The sequence below is a fragment of the Mustela nivalis genome (genome assembly GCF_964662115.1).
Source record: "Mustela nivalis genome assembly, chromosome: 7".
In the NCBI taxonomy this organism is placed as follows: domain Eukaryota; kingdom Metazoa; phylum Chordata; class Mammalia; order Carnivora; family Mustelidae; genus Mustela; species Mustela nivalis.
In genome coordinates this window covers 24,911,269-24,932,459 of record NC_139026.1, presented here as the reverse complement: position 1 = coordinate 24,932,459, position 21,191 = coordinate 24,911,269, and the positions used below count along the sequence as shown (strand labels likewise).

General features: G+C 43.0%; 1 protein-coding gene across 7 annotated transcripts in view; it reads right to left on the bottom strand.

Moving 5' to 3' along the window:
* The window catches only part of TMCC3 (transmembrane and coiled-coil domain family 3), a 262,682-nt gene that overhangs the window by 100,686 nt on the left and 140,805 nt on the right, over window positions 1-21,191 (bottom strand). Inside the window, exon 1 of one of the 7 annotated variants that reach the window (XM_082739306.1) lies at window positions 15,654-16,056. The exons of the other annotated variants lie outside the window; for them this stretch is intronic. Within the exon in view, the coding sequence (XP_082595432.1) occupies window positions 15,654-15,842 (189 nt within the window). The 5' untranslated portion in view covers window positions 15,843-16,056. Of the gene's footprint in view, window positions 1-15,653; window positions 16,057-21,191 lie in introns of those variants that run through there. 7 annotated transcript variants of the gene reach the window in all.

Sequence of the window (21,191 nt, the reverse complement as noted above, 5' to 3'; positions counted from 1 at the left end):
AGAAACTCTTCCTGAGAGTGAAGCTACCACAGAGGAGAGAGAGCTGAGAGATGGTAAGAGCACATCTCGCGTTTCATGCTATTGTTTGAGGCTGGGATCTAGTCATGCCTGGACGTCTAGTGTGGGATTTTCCAACGTCGTGGGCTATTAACTATCCCCCTTTAATGCCTGCATTGGTTTCTGTCACCTGCAAACAAAAGAATTCTGACCTAGTTGGGACGCCTGGGTGGCTCAGTTGGTTGAGCAGCTGCCTTCGGCTCAGGTCATGATCCCAGCATCCTGGGATCGAGTCCCACATTGGGCTCCTTGCTGGGCAGGGAGCCTGCTTCTCCCTCTGCCTCTGCCTGCCATTCTGTCTGCCTGTGCTCGCTCTCTCTCCCTCTCTCTCTCTGATAAATAAATAAAAAAAAAATCTAAAAAAAAAAAAAAAGAATTCTGACCTAGCTTTTTAAAGATATAATTCATATGCCATACAATTCACCCATTTAAAGTGTACAATTTAAAGGTCTTTCGTACACTTACAGAGTTGTGCAACCATCACTATAATGTAGGATTTTGACCCAAAACACTTGAGACATGGCTCACTAGGTATGGTATGTGGATGGTGGTGGGGATGGGCAGGGCCAATCTGATTCCAAAGCCACCACAATTCTGAAATTTCAAAGTTGGAATCACCAATTTCATCGATTTCGAAGTAGTTCAGAGCTCAGCGCAGTATCATGGAAAAGGAATGACCTAGGCATTAGGACCCCTGGTTTCTTTTGAGGGAAATTAGAAAATCCCTATGAACCCTTCATACTTTAATAATTCTACAGTTTCAGTCAAATCCCCTCATTTTTCATGATAAAACTAAGAATCAAAGAGGCTAAGCCAAGGGCCCAACTTGATAAAGGGACTTGCTGTCAGACACACTCAAAAATACAATTCAGTCTTCTGTGCTGTTAGTCTCAAGCAGTTCTTACTTTTTCTGCAGGATTTCAGACTCGAGGTCCAGGTCAATCTCTTGAAATAGTTGGAAGTAAAGAGACTCTATATAATAACTCATCAAATATCCATTCATTCATTGAAGAAATAGACTGTGATTAAGGGTCTTCCCTATACTTATGTTCATGTCTGGAGGGTCTCTCTTTAGATAAGATAGTGTTCTACCTACGACCTACAGGAGAGCCGGTATACTTTCTTCGCAGTGGCATGAGAGGGAATTTCAAAAATATCCTATGGTGTTTCCTGTGCGAGGTAGATAATAACAGATTTACGAGTTTCTACATACATTTGTGCCATAACCTTGGTTTGCTGAATCAGGAGCGTTAATGACAAAAAAGGACCGCTAGGGAGGAGAAGAATGATGGTTAAGAGAATAACTGTGCTCTTCCATAAAAATAAAAGAGAGTTGATAACCAAACTGGAAATTCAAAATAATTTCACTTCTAATAGCCCTCGAGGCTTCAGATGATTTAGTGAAGACATAAAGAACCTTTTAGCTCTTATTACAAATCTGTGTATCTGAGCACATAAGAACTCTCTACACAGGCTTTGGAAATTTTTAGAAACATATTTCCTGGAAGAATCTGAGAGGGCTGGATCTGGCCAACAAAATGTAATACAGTCTGGGGCAGGATGCATTGTACTTAGTGGAATTCAAGGACAGAAAGGCCTTCGCTTTATCTCGGATATCCTGTGAAAACACATTAAGAACACCCAGGGAAACATCAGCAGCAGGGATATTATTCGTGGTCATTGTTGTTCTTAATACATGGTTTTTCCTCCGGACAAAATAAGCTCAACCTTACAAAAGAGTACTGGATGTCTTTTTAAATTACAAGCAAAAGGCAGCAGAATTTTTTTTTTAAAGATTTTACTTTTTTTTTTTTTTTTTTAACAGTAATCTCCACACCAACATGGGGCTCGAACTCACAACCCTGAGATCAAGAGTCAGCATGCTCTTCCAATTGAGCCAGGCAGGTGTCCCAAGAGGTGGGAGAATTTTTAAAATGAGTTTAGTCGTGAGGTCCTAGGATGGACTTGAAGGGGAAAAGAGTGAGAAAGAGAAGAAAAACTGTTCATAACGACACATCTACTATGATGCCTTTGATGCATTTTCATTCACTGTTCTCGGTGACCTGTCTGCGATCCCGAGGCCCACCGCTCTCCTCCTGCCCAGCCTTCCAACCAGCCTTCCTTATTCAAGTGCCTCCTGCCAGCAATTCTCCCCCTCTCCTTCCTACATCATCACATTTTCTTTCTCTCCAGGGATTATTTCCAGTAGCACAGCAACATGCTTTTAATTTTCCCCATCCTTCAAAATCCTCTCTTGACCCTGTTAACCTCTGTTACAACTAAATCAAATTTTGTCAGTCACGTGCAAAACCTTTCATGGCTCCCGTTTCACTCACAGAAAAGCCAAACCCCTCCAGGGACCTACAGTCAGACGGCACCTCCTACCTTCCCCTCTGTGCTCCAGTCAAGCTGGAGTGAACCCCCCCCACCCCAAGAATACACACCAGCCATACTTTCTCAGAGCTTCGTACCTGCTGTTCCCTCTGACTGGAATGTTCTCCCTCAAGATGTCTGATGGCTCATCCCGTCTTTTCACGTCTTTAACCAAAAGTCACCTTTACAGTGAGGCTTTCCTCAGCCTCCCAGAGCAAAGCTGCATTGCCACCACATCCTGATTCTTCCTCTTTCTCTACCTGGTTTTATTTTACTTCTTAGCACTGATCACTTCGTAACATACCATACAATTTTAGGTTTATCATTTGTTTCCCCCAGTCAATATTCACAGTTCCGTAAAAGCAAGACTTTTTTTTTTTTTTTTAATCTGCTTTGCTTACTGTTTGGTACACAGCAGGTGCTCAATAACTATCAGTTCAACTGATGAAAGATTTAAGACACGCAGAATGTCTTAACCATTTTAAAGTTGTCACAGTCATGCTTATTTATGATTTTTCTACAACCCTTGAGTTAGAGTTCTCTGAATCAAACACGGACCTTTGTTTTATCATGTTCTAACTGTAAACACGTCTGATTTCAAATAGAATTTGACTTCAGAATGAAGAGAGTTAGAATCCTGGAGTACCATTAGCAACTCACGGACTCTCCTTGTTCTCATTTTGGTTTATACTCAATTTGGCTTAGAGGGAGGCGGCCTTTTGTGTCTGTCCTGGGGAGGGAGCACCATCTTGGGAGGACCTCAGTAAAGAGTATTTGGCAACTGCTGGAGCTTAGACACGATACCCATTCAGAAGCTCAAGGGGAAAACTGGGAGCTGGAGAAAGAAGGCAGAATCAGTCATACAGCCTGAGGCTATGGTTCTCTGGGTCACAAGGACATGGTGGCCCAACACAGCTTCCGAGGATCAGAGGAAAAGTGGCAACCCACAACAGAAATCAAGATGTTAGCAGTGGTTTAGATCCAAAACAAAAGCAAAACCACAACAGGATAGAGATTCCAAAACAACAGGGAGACGGTCCGCCCCGGAGGCAGAAAGACCTCAGTTTGAGGCTGGCCCCACGCCCGCCCAGCACAGGGACAAGGTTCTCAGGGTCGTGGGGGACTCAACACAAAGCCCAAAGCACCCTCTGGCAAAGGTAAGGGCTTTGTGGCCATCCGTTGCTCCCCAGCCAGCCTCCAGGACCAGCACAGAGTGAGACACAGTGGGCGTCGAGCAGAGACCCCTTCAATGAGCAAGGGGGCCCTCGGGCCTGACTTCACCCACTTGGCTGCTTTCCCTCTCACTGTACTGTACCCTCTCACCTCTGTTTACCCTGCTGCGCAAATCATCTTCCCTTTTATTGTTGCTGTCCCCAGTCCACAATGGAGCCGGAGCCTATGACGTCAATCCCTGCCTGGGCGCCAAACACTAATTTCCATTTAAAAACATCGCACTTCAGCAGAGACGGGGAGCAAGGAGGCAGCGAGCAGCCTGCAGTCTCTAGTACTACAGGCTGACAGAATTTTTTAACTGGTTCTTGTTTGTCTCCTCTGGAGGAAAGCTGGTTTCCAAGAAGGATTTCCCCCCTTTGTGTTCACTCTTTGTTCACAGTTTTCGTGTTTACTTTTGCTTTTTATCTTTACATAATCCTTGCTGTTTTAAGAATCTGAAGAGATTCTGGACTGGAATCCCCCACCTTTCCCTGAAAATATCTCTGGTTCATGCCAGCAGGGGCTGACACATTTTCCTCGTTTTTCCTTTCACATCTTTGTGATGTGAAAGGATGCTGGGAAATCATATGAACAAACCTGGTATTTGTTTAAGGATTTTTTTTTCCCCTCAAGTCTTCAGTCAAGATTGTGTGCAAGGAGAAGTTCATTTCAATAGAATTCCTGGAGAGAGGGCTCGGGATCAGCATGGGCTACAGAACCACTGAGCCATTTAGAAGCCCAGCAAGGATAGGGAGGTAGAGGGGCCCTTTGCCTGGAAAGCAGGGAAAAGCCCCACAGCTGTGCCCGCTAAAGCAGGGGGCTGACCTCCAGGACTAGCTCGGAAGCATCAGGGCTGAGAATTCCAGGGTAAACCGGAAGAGCAGAAGAAGGGACACATGGAGGGCACCCCCAGCAGGATGTGATCTCCGTGAATGAAGAAGGATGCCTCTCTTCGTTCTGTACTGTGTCCTCAGCACCTAGCTGTATGTGCAAGTTATGACTCATAGTAAACATTCGTGGAATGAATGAGGTAGAGAAACCCGGTACGACAAGAATTCTTTTAAGTAAAAAGGAAAGTTTTGGAATGCCTGGGTGGCTCAGATGGTTAAGCGTTTGCCTTTGGCTCAGGTCATGATCTCGGGGTCCTGAGATCAAGCCCCGCATCAGGCTCCCTGTTCAGTGGGGAGCCTGCTTCTCCTTCTCCATCTGTCTCCCCCTGCTTGTGCTCTTTCACTCTCTCAAGTAAATAGATAAAATCTAAATAATAAAATAAAATGAAAAGGAAAGCTTTGAAAAAGTTTAAAACCTGCTGTTGCCATGTTTAATCTTACAAGAAAATATCTGTAATTCTATGGAAACCCCAGGTTGGTGTGGTATGGAGAATAAAACATGACACTCAAGCTTTTTTTTTCTTGTCATATATGATAAACCAAAAAAAAGGGACTTCAGGCAAAACTAATGGGACCCAGTGTGTACCAAATGTGGCAGTAGGTAGAAGATGAAAGAACTAAAAGATAATGAGTACACAGGGGCCCTGGCTGGCTCAGTCAGAAGAGTGGAAGACTCCTGATCTCAGGGTTGTGAGTTTGAGCCCCACATTAGGTAGAGAGATTACTTTGAAAAGAAATGAGTACATAGGGCTATATCTCTGTGAATTATGCATGTGTACATAGAGATATACGGAGTTACAATTTACTTGCCTCATGTCAGACACTATTTTCTTAACTGAACTACAGTTGACATACAATGTTATATTACTTTCAAGCGTGTCAGACACTAATTCATCCAATACCACTAAGATGTTGCAGCATTGTTACTTCCACTTTGCAGATGCAGAAATTGAGGCTCTGAGAAGTTAAACAAAAATGACTGAATATAGGGCAACCTTGAAAATAAGATGATTCTTCCCTTACCCAAAGAGAAAATTACTTCCATACACACACACACACACACACACACACACACACCACATCTTCTTTATTCATTCTATTAATGGATTTGTTTCTGGACTCTTCTGTTGCGTTGAACTATGTGTCTGTTTTGTGCTTGTACCATACTGTTTGATAACTAAAGCTTTGTAGTATAGCTTGAAATCTAGGAATGTAATTCCTCCAGATTTGTTCTCCACGCCCTGCTCTGGCCTGGAGTTACTTCAACCAGCAACGGCCAGATAGGAAAACTGCAGTTTTAGACCACAGATAAGATTTCATTTGCTGAATCTGAGTCAGAAACACAGACAGTGAATCTAAGGCTAAACCAATAACTATGAGAATAAACAGATTAAAGGAAGAAATGTAAGACCTAAAATATTTTTCTTCTAGGGAGGTGAATAATGTATTATCAGATATCTACTAAGACTTTTCTATTTGGTTCAATATACATATGTCAAGTGTCTTCATCATCTCTTAAGCTAAACTAATAGTTTTCTGGAATCTTCACTACGTCAATCTTGTTTCCTTAGTATAAAGACACGTGAATACAAACATAGCCTCTTTCCCCATCACGTTGTTTAAATGGCTGCATATTATCACAGCATATTTACCCATTCTCAGAATTGAACACTGGATTATTTCCAAATTCTCAGTGTTAAAAAGGGCATTGAAATGAACACCCTTGAGGATAAACCTGTGGGTATGTGGATATGTTCTTAATGATTTCCATAGGATATTGCTATGTCAAAAGTGTCAGAGGTCAAAACCTTATTCCTAATATTTTTTTAAAGGACTAAAAAAAAAAAAAAATTAAGTTCCCCACCATGGGGCTCAAACTCATCACCCCAAGATCAAGAGTTGCATGCTATACGGATTGAGCCAGCCAGGTGCCCTCCTAAAGGTTTTTCTTAATCCACACTGACAAACTCTCCAGAGCGATCGTATTTACGCATACTCCATAGTCAGGTAAGTGTTTCGTTATGTCATCCTGTATTATCACTGCTACATTTGTCAGGATTTGGCCTTAACACTCAATACATTTTCTTTTTTTTTTTTTTTTTAATTGTTATTTATTTATTTATTTGACAGAGAGAGATCACAAGTAGGCAGAGAGGCAGGCAGAGAGAGGGGGAAGCAGGCTCCCTGCTGAGCAGAGAGCCCAATGCGGGACTCGATCCCAGGACCCTGAGATCATGACCTGAGCCGAAGGCAGCGGCCCAACCCACTGAGCCACCCAGGCGCCCTCAATACATTTTCTAAAAGAAGCAAACAGTTTTATTTAGGTAGAATATATAGGAAGCCAAGTAGGCAGAGTCCATAATCTGAAGTACACAATCTGAACAGTTTTATAAAGGTACATCTCTGTAACACCACCCATACTAAAATAAAGAAATTTCCAACTCCCATGGCACCTGGGTGCCTCAGTCAGTTGAGCATCTGACTCATGGTTTTGGCTCATGTCGTGATCTCAGGGTTGTAGGACCGAACCCCACATCGGTCTCTGCGTTCAGTGTGGCGTCTGCTTGAGATTCTTGCTCCCTCTATCTGCCCCTCCCACTTGTGCTCTCTCTCTCTTAAATAAATAATCTTTAAAACAACAAAAATAGGGGTGCCTGGGTGGCTCAGTGGGTTAAGCCTCTGCCTTCAGCTCAGGTCATGATCTTAGGGACCTAGGATCAAGCCCCGCATCGGACTTTCTGCTCAGCAGGGAGCCTGCTTCCCTCTCTCTCTCTGCCTGCCTCTCTACCTACTGGTGATCTCTGTCTGTTAAATAAATAAATAATATCTTTTTAAAAAATAAACAAAACAAAAAAACCTCATATTCAACTCCCCAGGTTTCATTATGAGTCTTCTAAATCATTACTTGCCACCCCCATCCCAGCATAAAAAGCATAATCTTTTTTTTTTTTTTTTTAAACTTCTATCACCGTAATTTCAGTTTACCTATCCCTGAACTTCATACAGGCACTCTTTTTGTGTCTGGCTTCTTTTACTCAACATAATATCTTTGAGATTCAACCACTGTTTTGCATGTGTCATTAGCTCACTATTTTTTTTTTTTTATTATTTACTTCAGAGAGAGAGTACATGAGTACGGGGGGTGGGAGTAGTCAGAGAGAGAGACCAGCAGACTCCGTGCCAAGGGCAGAACCCAGTGTGGGGCTTGATCCCACCACCCGGAGATTATGATTCCAGCTGAAACCAAGAATCGGTCACTCAATCGAACACGCCACCCAGGTGTCCCTAGCTCATTATTTTAATAATTAGGTTCATCGTTTTTATTGCTGTGAAGTATTTCCCTGTATGAATAAACCACAACTTATTTTATCCATTTTCTTGTCAATGCCTCTTTGGGTTATTAGTTAGGAGCTTTTAGGAGTAAGAGTGCTATAAATACTCTTCTGTGTGTCTACATGTAAATACTCATTTCTCTAATGCTGTTTGTAGGACAGGTATTTGTATGGCTTTAGTGGGAACTGCCAGTTACTCAAAATCACTGACCTACTTTACAATCTCAAGAGTAAAGTGTGAGTTCCACTTATATAAATATAAATATATTTACCAATATATTGTCTAAACCTTTAAGTACTTGGTAGATATGTCATATAAGATATGAGTCCTTACATGTTCAATTTATATGTCAGCAATTTATCCTGAGCTTCATCTATAGGACACAGAGCACAATAACAAAGGAGGACAGTTGATTGAAATGGTTAATTCTTGGTAGAATGTGTCCCAATTATTATCCTGGTCATTATGTTTGAGACCATGTAACATGCAAAAAAGATCAGAGAAAAATCCCTATGATCTTTCAAGTCAAGCTATTTGCCTCCAAGATGGACAATCCACAATATGCCACAGAGTCAGCAATTAAAGTCAAGGGCACTTTGGGGGCCCCTGGCTGGCTCAGCTGGTAGAGCATGTGACTCGTGATCTCTTGGTTGTGAATTTGAGCCCCAGGCTGGGTACAGAGATTATTAAAATCTTTTTTTAAAAAAGTCAAGGGCACTTATCTCAAATCTAAATAACTTAAGAGATTCATATCTAATTGCTAATGTGTATTACACTCATAATAAAACTTCTCATCTCCATGAGAAATCTCAAAAGATGTACAGACTAATAGAAGCCACATCTGTCTCTGAGGATATATTATTATGTTTATTTTATGTAAGTATACTGAACTTTTTAAGAGGTATGGCTAATGCAATAGTGAATCAGCCTCAAAAGCTATGTCAAGTGCCAACTCCAATTCTTTGTCCCCGGTATAAAAACTAATATGTAACTGTCTACCTGCCGAATCTACCATCGGTTCCACAGCTGGAGCCAGGGCTGTTTAAATCTGCACAGCGACCAAGAAGTGTGATCTCGGTGTGCAATGCAGGTGTCTCGCCATTTCCCAGTCATGGGATCACAGCAGCACTGGTTATCTTCCACCTGTCCATCAGGATGGCTCTGCCTTCTCTGGGAACCCGTAGACATACCCGTAGAGACATCTAGGGGCCTCCAGCTGGGCTCACCTCTGGAGAGCTCTGGCAGGGGGTAGGGAGGAAGGAGTGAGTCTGAGTATTCATCTCGTTTTCCTTGTCCATGTCTCACCGTGGGCTGGCTGCATCCTTTAACCAAAGATCACAGGTCTGGTCAGGCAACCCCCTCCACATGGCCTCCTATGCCTGGGTTCTGGTAACCCCTCCCTCCCTCTTCAGGCCTAGGGCTGGAGGGGGCACGTCTGCTACCAGCCTGAGGAGAGCCCTGCTCTATCTCCCACATTTTCTCTCCCCTTTTGTGAGGAGTTTCTTTATAATTTTTTTTTAACTCACTAAGCCACCCAAGCGCCCCCCCTTCCAACCTTTTTTAAAGCAGGCTCCATGCCCAGTGTGGAGCCCAACACAGGGGTCGAACTCACAACCCTGAGATCAAGACCTTAACTGAAATCAAGAGTCAGAGGCTTAATCAACTGAGCCACCCAGGGGCCCCAAGGAATTTCTTTCTTAATTCTCTCTAATTATTGGGTTTGTGTGTATCATGCTGTTTCTGTTTGGACTTTAGCAGATATTGTAGTTTTGTCCAAGGACCAAGGTAAAGCCTCACAATAGAGGGAAAGAAAAGCATCATGAGAAACATCCTAGGGATATACCTAATCTTAGGAGGCCTGGAAGACGAAAGAGGAATACATGGGCTTTCATTCCCAGACAGATTACCTATAAAGAGCTGATGGTCTCCTCTACATCTGCTGTTGTGCAGGATATGGTGGGGTGGGGGGTGCAAACGGACTTCATGTATGAGGTTCACATGCAGTGAACACCTGTTATCTGCCAGGCCTGATGTAGGGATTTTTGTATACGTGCTGTCATCATGTGCTGTGTAACCCTGAGCAGACTGGTAACCTCTCTTCAGCCCAGCTTTTTACGTACAAAATGGGAATAATAATAGGACCTACCTTGTGTTATTGAGAGAATTAAATAAGAAAATCCATGTTAAAGTGCCTAAGACAGGACATAATATATGTTTAGTAAATGCTAGTTACTAATGAAAATGATATTAATTATAATGATAGCTATAAGAATAATTAACCCTTGGGGTGCCTGGGTGGTTCAGTTAGTTAAGTGTTCAACTCTTGGTTTCAGCTCAGGCCATGATCTCAGGATTGTGAGCTGGAGCCCTGCAGAGGGCTGGGTACTCAGCAGGGAGTCAGAGTCTGCTTGAAGATTCTCTCCCTCTGCTCCTCCCCCTCTCACAGGTGTGTGTGTGTGCGCGCGCGTGCACATGTGAGTGTACATGCTCCCATAAATAAATTCTTAAAAAAGAATAATTAACCCTTGTAATAATCTTCCAAGTAGATTCCATTTTAAAGATGAAAACAACTGAGGCCTCATGAGCTATGTCACAAAGATGAGGCAGAAGGGAAATCAGCTCCTGATAGCAAGAACAGAAAAGACTACGGTGATCATCTGATGGTGCTTTCTGTATAAGTGAAAATTCTTCTGTGAGCCATAATTACCAAAAGACAACTAACCCGTTGATCAAGTGAAACGTAAATACACACATGTCTATGCATACACACCACACACACATACATACACACATACTCAAAACCAAAACAGAAACCATGATATCTTTTAACTAAGTACCCTTTTTTTTTTTTTTTTTTGAGTCCTTGATTAAGAAAATACCCTATGCTTACTGAATTTGACTACTGAGCACACTTGCACATGGAGGTTTGGTTGATGCCTTCTAAAATATTCTAAAATATTCTGTGAAGAGCTGTGGCACCACACATCTTAGATCCTTAACTGAGGATGAAATCATCCTTGGGGAGTTACAGGGAGTCTATAATTTTATGACCAACTAAGACAGAAAAAACGCTTATGTAAAAAGTAATGCCATTCTTTAAAATTGATCGACATCTTCTCGTTGTTCAATACAACATTTAATTACCCCTAAAGAAGTTGGACTACTTCCCTGTTTCACAGACTATACATCACATAACATTAAGGATCTTAAAATCTCTTGCCACTTTACAGATGCCTTATTTCTATTAAATGCCAATAATAAAACATTTAAGAATCTTCCTCTATCCTTTTTAAAATAGAAGTAAGTTAATTTTTTTAAGGGAAAGAAATTGGGGTGCCTGGGTGGCTTGGTCTGTTCCGCATCCAACTCTTTTTTTTTTTTGAATTTTATTTATTTATTTGACAGAGAGAGAGATCAAGATCACAAGTAGGCAGAGAGGCAGGCAGAGAGAGAGAGGGAAGCAGGCTCCCGTTGAGCAGGGAGCCCGATGTGGGACTCGATCCCAGGACCCTGAGATCATGTCCTGAGTCAAAGGCAGCAGCTTAACCCACTGAGCCACCCAGGCGCCCTCTGCATCCAACTCTTGATTGGAGCTTAGGTCATGATCTCGGGGTCATGGTACCGAGGCCTGGGTCGGGCTCTGAGCTCAGCACAGAGTCTGCTTATCTCTCTCCCTCTGCTCTTCCCCTCTGCTCACATGTACACTCTCCCTCTTGCTCACTCTCTCTCAAATAAAATAAATAAAATCTTAAAAAAAAAAAAAAAGAAAGGAAAAAAATCAGTCTGGATCCCGTCTGACACCAGATCTGTTTCTAGCCCACCAGCAGCAAGTCACACTGCCCTTCAGCTGCCTGTCCTGGGCCAGGATTCACAACCCACCTAAGATCCACCACGTATGTGGCCGTCTGCTCTCACACTCCTCTTCTCCCCAGCTGAATGACAGAAGAGAGTCCTCATTCTAGCAGATTCTCAGAAGGCCTCCTAACCTGCAACCTCAAGCAGCCAGTAACAGTCAGGAGGAGTAGACTTGTGAGGTGAAACTCATTTGCCAGCCCTGCGGAAAAGCATTACTTCCGATAAACAGGACAAAATCAGACTTAACGAAAAATGTGTGCTGCATAGATCAGGAACCGTGCTTGGTTCACTCCTAGTCTTCAGGGCCTAGGAAAATGCCCGGGACGTAGGAAGCACTCAGTAAATATTTGTGGGGGGAAGGGAAAGAGAAAGGGAAGGAAAGTAAAGGAAGGAAAGAGAGAGCGCAAGCAGGCAAGCAAGCCCCATCTACAGGGCCAGTGCCACGCCTTCAGGAAAAAGATAAAAAGAATGTAAAGCAAAGTAGCCCAAGATAGGTACCATTTCTGGGTAAAATGAGAAAAGAGAGTAGTCTGAATTGGTCTGAGTAACACAGCATTTAAAAAGAAATATGCTTGCCAGCATCTATATCCAGGTAGATATTCTAATGGACGTCCTTCAATAAGCAGATGAAAATATTTATAATATGTAATATTTATAATTAGTAACACCATTTGCCTCACACTTTATAATTTAAGTTAATACATAAATATCTTCTTGGGACACTTGGGTGGCTCAGTTGGTTAAGCATCTGACTTTAGCTCAGGTTATGATCTCAGGGTCCTGGGATCGAGCCCCGCATGCATGGGGCTCCCTGCTCTGTCGGGGGCCTGCTTCTCTGTCTCCCTCTGCTTGTGCCCCTCCCCCCACTCCTGTGCACATGCAAGTGCACCCTCTCTCTCAAATAAATAATCTTCACAAATAAACAAACAAACCTCTTCTTTTTCGAGTGAGCAAATAGGACTTTCAACCCAAATTCTGAGTGGGTGAGTCTGAATGACCGAGATCTTAAAGTATTTGAACCTGAGCCCCAAGAGATCACATGTCCCCTTCTCACTGAAACCTAGTAGAACCCTTGTATACAGACTTTTTTTTTCCTTTGATTCTAACACAGACATATCTTTAATTTTCTCTTTGTAAAACTCATATACTTGTTTTTTTTTTTAAAGATTTTATTTATTTATTTGACAGATAGAGATCACAAGTAGGCAGAGAGAGAGAGAGAGAGGAGGAAGCAGGCTCCCCGCTGAGCAGACAGCCCGATGCGGGACTCGATCCCAGGACCCTGAGACCATGACCTGAGCCGAAGGCAGCGGCTTAACCCACTGAGCCACCCAGGCGCCCCTCATATACTTGTTTTAAACAATACTTGTTCTAAACAGTTCCAAAAACAGAAGTCTAGACAGTAGAGGGCGTGGAGTGCCTGGCTGGCTCAGTCAGAAGAGCATGGGACTCTTGATCTTGTGGTTGAGTTCAAGCCCCATGTTAGGTACAGAGATTACTTAAATAAATAAATAAAATAAAATAAAGAAAAGAAAAAAAGTAGATGGCGGAAAGCAAGCCATTTCCTCTCCCCCAATCATTCAACTTCTTTCCCCACCCAAATGACAACAGGGTGAGCACACTATGGCCTGCAGGCAGATCTGGCCTGTTGCTTGTTTTTGTATAGCCTGGGAGCTAAAAATGGTTTTTGTATTTTTAAATAGTTTAAAAAAAAATCAAAAGAAAAATATTTTGCGGCATGTGAAAATTACTTAAAATTCAGTTTTCCGTGTCCATAAATAAAGTTTTATTGGCACATGGCCCTGTCCATTTGTTTATACATTGTCTTGGCTGTGTTCTCACCAGAGCTGCAGACTAAGTAACAACCCTGCTCTAACAGTGTAGATCCTGTCAACCTTTCTGAAAAATCCCTCAAACTCACTACCTTTTATCCAGCCATTAATGTATCAAACAAATTATTTGACATAATACCACCTGTTTGTCAACCTGCTTTTTTTATTCAGGTACATACTGTGGCCACCTTAAGTTTTCCTAAACCCATCAACCTTCTAATAGGTATCTCCCCAACAGCCATAACCCTATTAAGATTCTCAAAGGCATTTTACCACCAGCCATGCAGTCAAGGGCATTTCTCCCCCTCCTTGGCTTATCTTCTAGAGAACACGAGCACATCTGCACAGATTGGAAAGGACTCAGGAGCAAGGGGAACGATAATCCCATGACTTCCCTTCACAGTAAACACACCACCCTAGTCATCAATCACTCGACTTGGTCTGTCAGGCCTGGTGGAACACACCCTATGTAATTGTGCCCTCTTGTTGGGAAAATATTTGCCAAGCAAATGTCTTGAGTGAGTGGGGATCCCCTGCCCCCCTAAAATGTTAGATGTTCTTCTTCTGCCCTTTTAGCTAATGTGAAAAACCAACTCTAGACTGTGCAGCTCTTGTACCTAATTCCCAGTGACTCACAGATTCATACGCAGTCTGATTTTACATTGATGCAGCTTCTGTAATTATTCTGATAGCATTTTGTTGACATTCTACCAGCAAATGTGTTTTTTCTTAGAAGACTCCAAGTTAGTCAGTCAATGCACGCTAATGTGGGTGGTCTTTGGTATTTGCTTTAGTGAGGACAGAGGAAAAAACATTCTTAACTATGCAAAAATAGTTTCTGGGACTGATTTTTGGGGCTGGACTGAATTTAGAGTTCTGTTTTTCCTAATGGAGACTTCCTGTGCTACACTAATATTAATATTAAAGGACATGAAACTTTTTGAGCTCACATTTAACCTACCTTCTAGTGCTTGAGCACAGCTGACATGTGTTCCTGTTACCTATGGCTGCATAACATAGCATCCCCCAATTTAGCGGCTTCAGCAGTGAAAGCTGTTTCTTTTCTTTGTGAAATCTGCAATTTGGGCAGGGCTCAGTGGAGACAGCTCATCTCTGCTCCACACGGCACTAACTGGGGTTCATTCAGCTGAAGCGGGAGGACCCACCCACAAAGCCAGCTCACTCGCATGGCTGGAAAGCTGCTGCTGGGAGCTCAGCGGGAACTGCCGGCCAACATACTTATTTCCTTTCCCTACAGACCTCCCGAAAGGGCTCCTTGGGCTTCCTCACATCATGGCAGTTGGATTGGAAGAGTCAGTGGTCAAGGAAAGCGTGGCAGATGCTGTAAGTCTCACTACAGTTCACCTGTCTGTCACACAGTGTCATTTTCATGGCACTCTACTAATTAAGCAGATCCTCAAAGTTGGCTCAAGTTCCAAAGGAGGGGAATCGGAGCCCACATCTCGATAGGAGGAGCTGTAAAAAATTTATGGCCATCTTTAATCTACAAGAGTACATAAAAGAAATCATGTAAACACGTCTCTGAAATTCATGGGTTGGATACTGAAGTGGCAGCACAGAGAAGCCAAGAATAGAATTAGAGAGCCTCATGGCTGTGCAAACTCTCCTGGGATGAAGTGAGCATAGGCTTTCCGGGTGTGATCTGAGTTTGGTCACGGACCAGCTGTATGACCACAGACAAACTGCTTGACCTTTCCAGGTCTGAACAGCCTCATCTACAAAGAACAGAAGATAATGACGTCTACGGCATAAGGTCTGTCTGGGGAAATCAAGATTCTGCTTTTTAATCAATTAGAAAACTTAAAAAAAAAAAGATGAACAACATGCATAGAAAAATACAAAAATAGTAAGTACTCTGTGAATTTTCACAAACTAAATACATTCATCTGATTGCCACCTAGACCAAGAAATGGAACACAGCCAAGCTTGGGAAAAAATCAGGGAGCGGCAGGGTCTTTGCTCCCACTAATGGAGAAAGGAACTCTTGGCTCTTGCCAGCGGGTGCCACATAGGGATACGCGTGGCGTGGCAGGCCGAATAAAACATGGCCAAGGGCCAGACTTAGTCCAGAAGCTCCTACCTGGGAACTTTGCAGGAAAGTCTGGAACAGTGGTAAGGGATGGGAAGATGCGAGGGGGCAGAAGTCCACTAAGAAGATGTCAGCCGATGAGGGGGTCAACATTTTAGGTGTAGCCAAGCATGGCAGGGATAATGGGAATGGAATGAACTCAAGGTTCCAGAAGGAACCTTGGCTTGAAGCTGTCCTCATAGAGGAAGAAGGTTTCCTGATTCTCGGGAAGACTCAGAGGCAAACTTGCCACAAAGCCAAGAGCTCACCCTTCACACGTGCCACCGATTTTAGTCACCAAACATCTTGAGGAGCTCCACACTCCATGACTAACTGCCCTCAATCTTTCACCCTCACACAGCGATCAGAGGGAGTCTTTAACTTTCTCTCCTTTCTTCTCTGTCTTACCTTGCTTTTTTTTTTTTTTTAAGATTTTATTTATTTGACAGAGAGAAATCACACGTAGGCAGAGAGGCAGGTAGAGAGAGATAGGGGAGGAAGCAGGCTCCCTGCGGAGCAGAGAGCCCGACATGGGGCTCCATCCCAGGATCCTGGGATCATGACCTGAGCTGAAGGCAGAGGCTTTATTTAACCCACTGAGCCACCCAGGCGCCCCTTACCTTGCTTTTTTATATATTGCCCTTCTCTGCGGAATTCCTACAGTTCTCTCCCTCTTTTGAAATGTCTCACGGCACACATCCTGTTGTAAGAGTTGGGCACTTCAAACCCTTTTTCGGAAAGAGACAGAGTTAGGGAAAAGAAAACAAAGTCCTGCTCACTCTGTCTCTGAAGTTGGGGGCTTCTGGTAGATCTCTTCAGATAATGCCAAGCCCTCCCTACCCCCGCTATGGCGCAGGGTTTAAGCCTGGGCTGATGAAGGAGGATGAAGGACGTAGGAGGAGGGAAATCTGGACCCAACAGCAACTGACTGTGGAAGTGGCAGGTCCAGGGATCCACGGGATGCAGGAGCATGAAGAGCCTGGATTTACTCAGAAATACTGAGACCAAACTACCACCTGAACATTATATTCGTGTCCGCAGCATACTAAAGGAGTGAAGCTTAGTGCCTGGCAAAGAGCAGGGGAGCTGCGGACCTTCCTCCCTCTCCGCACCCCACTTCCGCTCTCCTCTGACTCTGTCAGGCTCTGAATGGTTACATGAAGCTGCACTGAATGTAGGAATCCTGTCCTCCTCAGCTCTTTTTCTCAAGCTCTTCAACGCCCTGACTGATCTCAGTGGCACTGCCACGCTGGTTTTCTGTTGGCCTGGGAAAGAAGGTGATTGGGAATCACTTCATTCACGTGTTAAGGGCACAGTCTCTCGTTCAGGGATACTGGGTGTTTTGTTATAAATCATCACCACCTTGCCAACCGCTGGTTTGTTCACGTGTGTCTACACGTTTTTATGCCCAGCACACATTCTACTGGGACATCTGGGTACTTTAAGTACACTTGGAAAGAGGCAAGGCATAAATTAATAAAATCAAAGTGAAGAAAGAGATTTTTTTTTTCCTCCTGAAATCTCATTTTTTTTCACCCGGTTTCCTCCTATAGAGTGCTTCTCATCAAACACTGTCTTGAGAATTTTCACTATTGTAGCATAAAATAAAACTAAAAAGTAACTATTTATGGGCTTCTCGTTGGTTAAGAGAGTACTAGAATCTTCACACTGAGAATAAAAACCTGTACTCGATAGTTTAGGAGGAGCTGCGACGTTTATTTCAGAAAGTCAGGATTATTTAGGAGAAGGAGAGTATGAGTGATGACGGGAACATGTTTTAGGTTCTACAAATAGTAGTAACTTACGAGATAAAGATAGTTTATGCCACTCAGAATTTGGCATGGAGAGTCTACATTTTGGTTTAGACTTTAAAATATTTTTATTTGCATCTACATTCTAAAGGCATTTAAGTGTTAGTGTGTTATTCGAGAAACACAAATGCACACATATATTTTTATGTAAAAGGGACTATAAATTCATTTTGAAATTTGTTTCTTCAGAAACTTAATAATGCAAGTCTTTATATTATAATACTGTATCTACAATGTTAAAATTATTAACTCTACGGTTAGATATTATATCCAGTGTTTCACTATTTTGGATGATCATAATTCACAGGTATCTTTACATGCCTGTTCCAGGATTTCCTTAGGACAGCCTCTCTTAGAAGTGGAATATACTGGAACCAAGAATATAAATATTTGAAAGTCTGGAATGTAGACTTCAAACTTTTCTCCTGAAAGATCACATCAACTCACATTTCCACCAGAGTGCTCTTCCCCATACCCTTGCCAGCACAGGAATCTCCCATTTCTTCACTATCTTTATCCTCTCATTGGCACATATATAATTTTTTAAATTTTATTTTTTAAGTCATCTCCACACCCGATGTGGGGCTCGAACTTACAACCCCAAGGTCAGGAGTCACCAGCGCCATCAACTGAGCCAGCCAGACACCCCTCATTGGCATGTATTTTTAATTACATATCTTTGCTTATTTGTGAGGCTTATTTTTCTCCTACATTTTCTGCCACCAGAATTTCTTCGGTTGGGAGCTGCCTACTGAGGGCCCACGCAGGTACAGGGTCTGGGCCATGGTTTTACCAGACACATCGTTAATGTGCAGCAGACATCACAGGCTCCCAAAGGCCTCTATGCACTGCTGAAACAACTCTGGCTGTAAAAGATAAATAGGGCGAGACAGAAAAAGGAATGATTGGAACAAAGCTCTTAACTTCTTGTCTGAAGTAAACAAAACATGCTCTCCAGTGCGGGTCAACACAATGAGCACTTCTTGCTCCAGAAAAAGGGCTGCTCCCAGCTGCTAAGTCACTTAAATAAATAATGTTCCACTTGGCAGCATGACTTTAATTCCTCTCGCAAATAAAAGAGGCTTCTAGCTACTCCAGGCTTGAGCAACACGTTAATGACAACAGGTTGAATATATCCACATGCAGACATTATCTCTGAGCGGGAGTCTGGCTTCTTACAGCAAGTCCAATAACTACTTTATTATTCTTTATTATTTAATCCAGTTAATCTTTCTTTCTTAAATTGGGGCTTAAATGTCAAACACAGCTAGGCTGAAGATCCTTTTAAACAAAACTTCTGAAATCCAAAAACCCTTTCCAAATATGTTGTCACTTCAAGTGGTAAACAGTATCTCAAATTCAAGGTCGTGTTCCTGGTCCTCCAAGTTCTCTCTCCTTTTTCTGATTTTTCTCCTGTGTTTATTATTTCTGCCCAATAGCATGACCATCTTCCCTGGTCGCAGACTGGAGACTTGGAGACGATCTTTATTTCTCCTTCTCCCCTGCTCTCTGCACCTAATCAACCACCAAAGTGTGGCGATTTCTCCTAGGGTATACATACATGTCAGCTTTTCATCTCAGAAGAGTTTTTTATTTACAGCAAAATTGCAAGATTGTGCAGGGTTGCCGTACCCTGGCAACCCAGATCCCCCTAACATTTTGTGTGTGTGTGTTTCCCCACATTTTCCTTGTTTTGGATAACCTGCACAATTTTGACGAATGCTGGTCAGGTATTTTGGAGACTGTCCCTCACTGTGTGTTGGTCTAATATTTTTCTTACGTTCAGGCTGAGGTAATGGACAGCCACGTCAAGCGCCACTGTCATCACGAATCAGGGGTACATGCTTCCACCATGACTTGCCACCGATGGTAACCCTAATCACCTTTCTGAGGTAACGTTTGCCAGGCTTCTCCATTCTAAAGTTACTCCCCCACCCCTTTCCATACCCATTTTGCAAATGAGGAAGTGGAGGTCAGTCATTAAATGACTGTCAGGGCTTAAAACATAAAACTGAAATTGGAATGTAAGGCTTCTCACTCCTAGTTCGGCATTTCCTCCTCGGCCCCAGGGGCTGGCAAACTACCACGGTCTGTGGGCTAGATCGAACCTACTGCCTGTGCTTATAAGGCCCACAAGCTGAGCATGGTTTTTCTGTTTTCAAATGGTTAAAAAAAAAAAATCAAAAGAGTAATATTTAGGACACGTAAAACTAACCTGAGATTCAAATTTCAAGCAGTGATTATGCTCCTTGCTCATGGATTGCCTATAGCCGCTTTCACGACACAATGGCCAAGTTCAGTAGTTGCGGTAGACTGTGTCGCCCAGGAAGCTTAAAATATATTATTATCTGGCCCTTTACAGAAAACTCTGGCTAACCCTGTATGATACCATGGTGCTTACTAGCCACCAAGCAGCCTCTTTTTTTTGGTCACAGGATGGAGAAAAGAAGCAGCCCTTCTGTTAAGTGCAAAATTTACAAAGTGTGAAACCAGACCCTCTAAAATGTTTCTTTAGGGGCCCAGGTTTGAGGTTTGCTGTGCCTTCACACTTAGTGAATAAATCACGTATGTGGGATGGAGGGGCCGGGGGTGGGAGAAAGATGCCGAGGTGGGGGACACAGACCAGAGGGAGACAGAGAAACATGTATTAGCCTGGACATCAGAACTGGATACTGGAAGAAAGACTCCCTCAATTAACAGAGGGTACATAAAATTTCTGAAAGAACCAAAATTCTGTCCCCCGGGAGACTCAGTCACAGAACAGGGGTCTTTAAACACAAGCAGTGAGATCCTCCCCGTACATGTACTGCAAAGAAAGGCTTTCTCAGAAACTTTCCCCTCATGCTTCCAAGGCTCAGCTGCCCCAGCATGATCCCGAGAAGGCCCCTCCCAGCCCACTCCCTCCCGCACAGCGGGACCCCTATCATTCCTATCCACAAAGGACAAAGCTGGCTCCTCGCCCAACTCCAAGATTGTTCTCTACTTCTAACTCTAGGAAATGACAGAGATGTCTCATGATAACTGTATTCTGGGGTGTTATTTTAAGTATCTTTTTTTAATTGTATATATAATAGAGAAATTTTTTTTCCCTGAGCTTCTATGAATAGTCATTTTTCTCTTTCTGAATTCATATCAAATGCCAATGAAACTTCTTAGGAGGCCCCTCCTTTCAAATAATGTTTTGCAAAGCAGATAAGAAGCTGGCACTCAGGGGCGCCTGGGTGATTCAGTCAGGTAAGGGTCTGCCTTCAGCTCAGGTCATGATCCCAGGGTCCTGGGCCTGAGCCCCACGCTGGGTTCCCTGCTTGTAGGGAACCTGCTTCTCCCTCTTCTCCCTGCTTGTGTTTTCTCCCCCTCTCTCTCAAGTCAATGAATAAAATCTGAAACAAAGACAGACAGACAGACAGACAAACTGGTGGTCATCAAGAATCAGGAAAATGAGATCATCTTTGGAGAGGAAAATGCAACTGTCACAAAAAGATAAAGGGCAAAGGGCATGCCATTTGAGAAAATGTCATGAAAGTAGAAAATAAGCACAATAGCTGACCTAGACAATTTCAAGGTTAAGGACAGTGCTGAGGCTCTGTAACCATGCTGACCTAAAGAACTCTATGGTTGTTTAACAATTTATACTTTCATAAATGTGTTTATCATATCATATCATATCATCTGTGAGGTTCAGAACTAGCCTTGTTTTTCAAGTAAAGCCCAGAGAAACCAGATGGATCATTTTAGATAC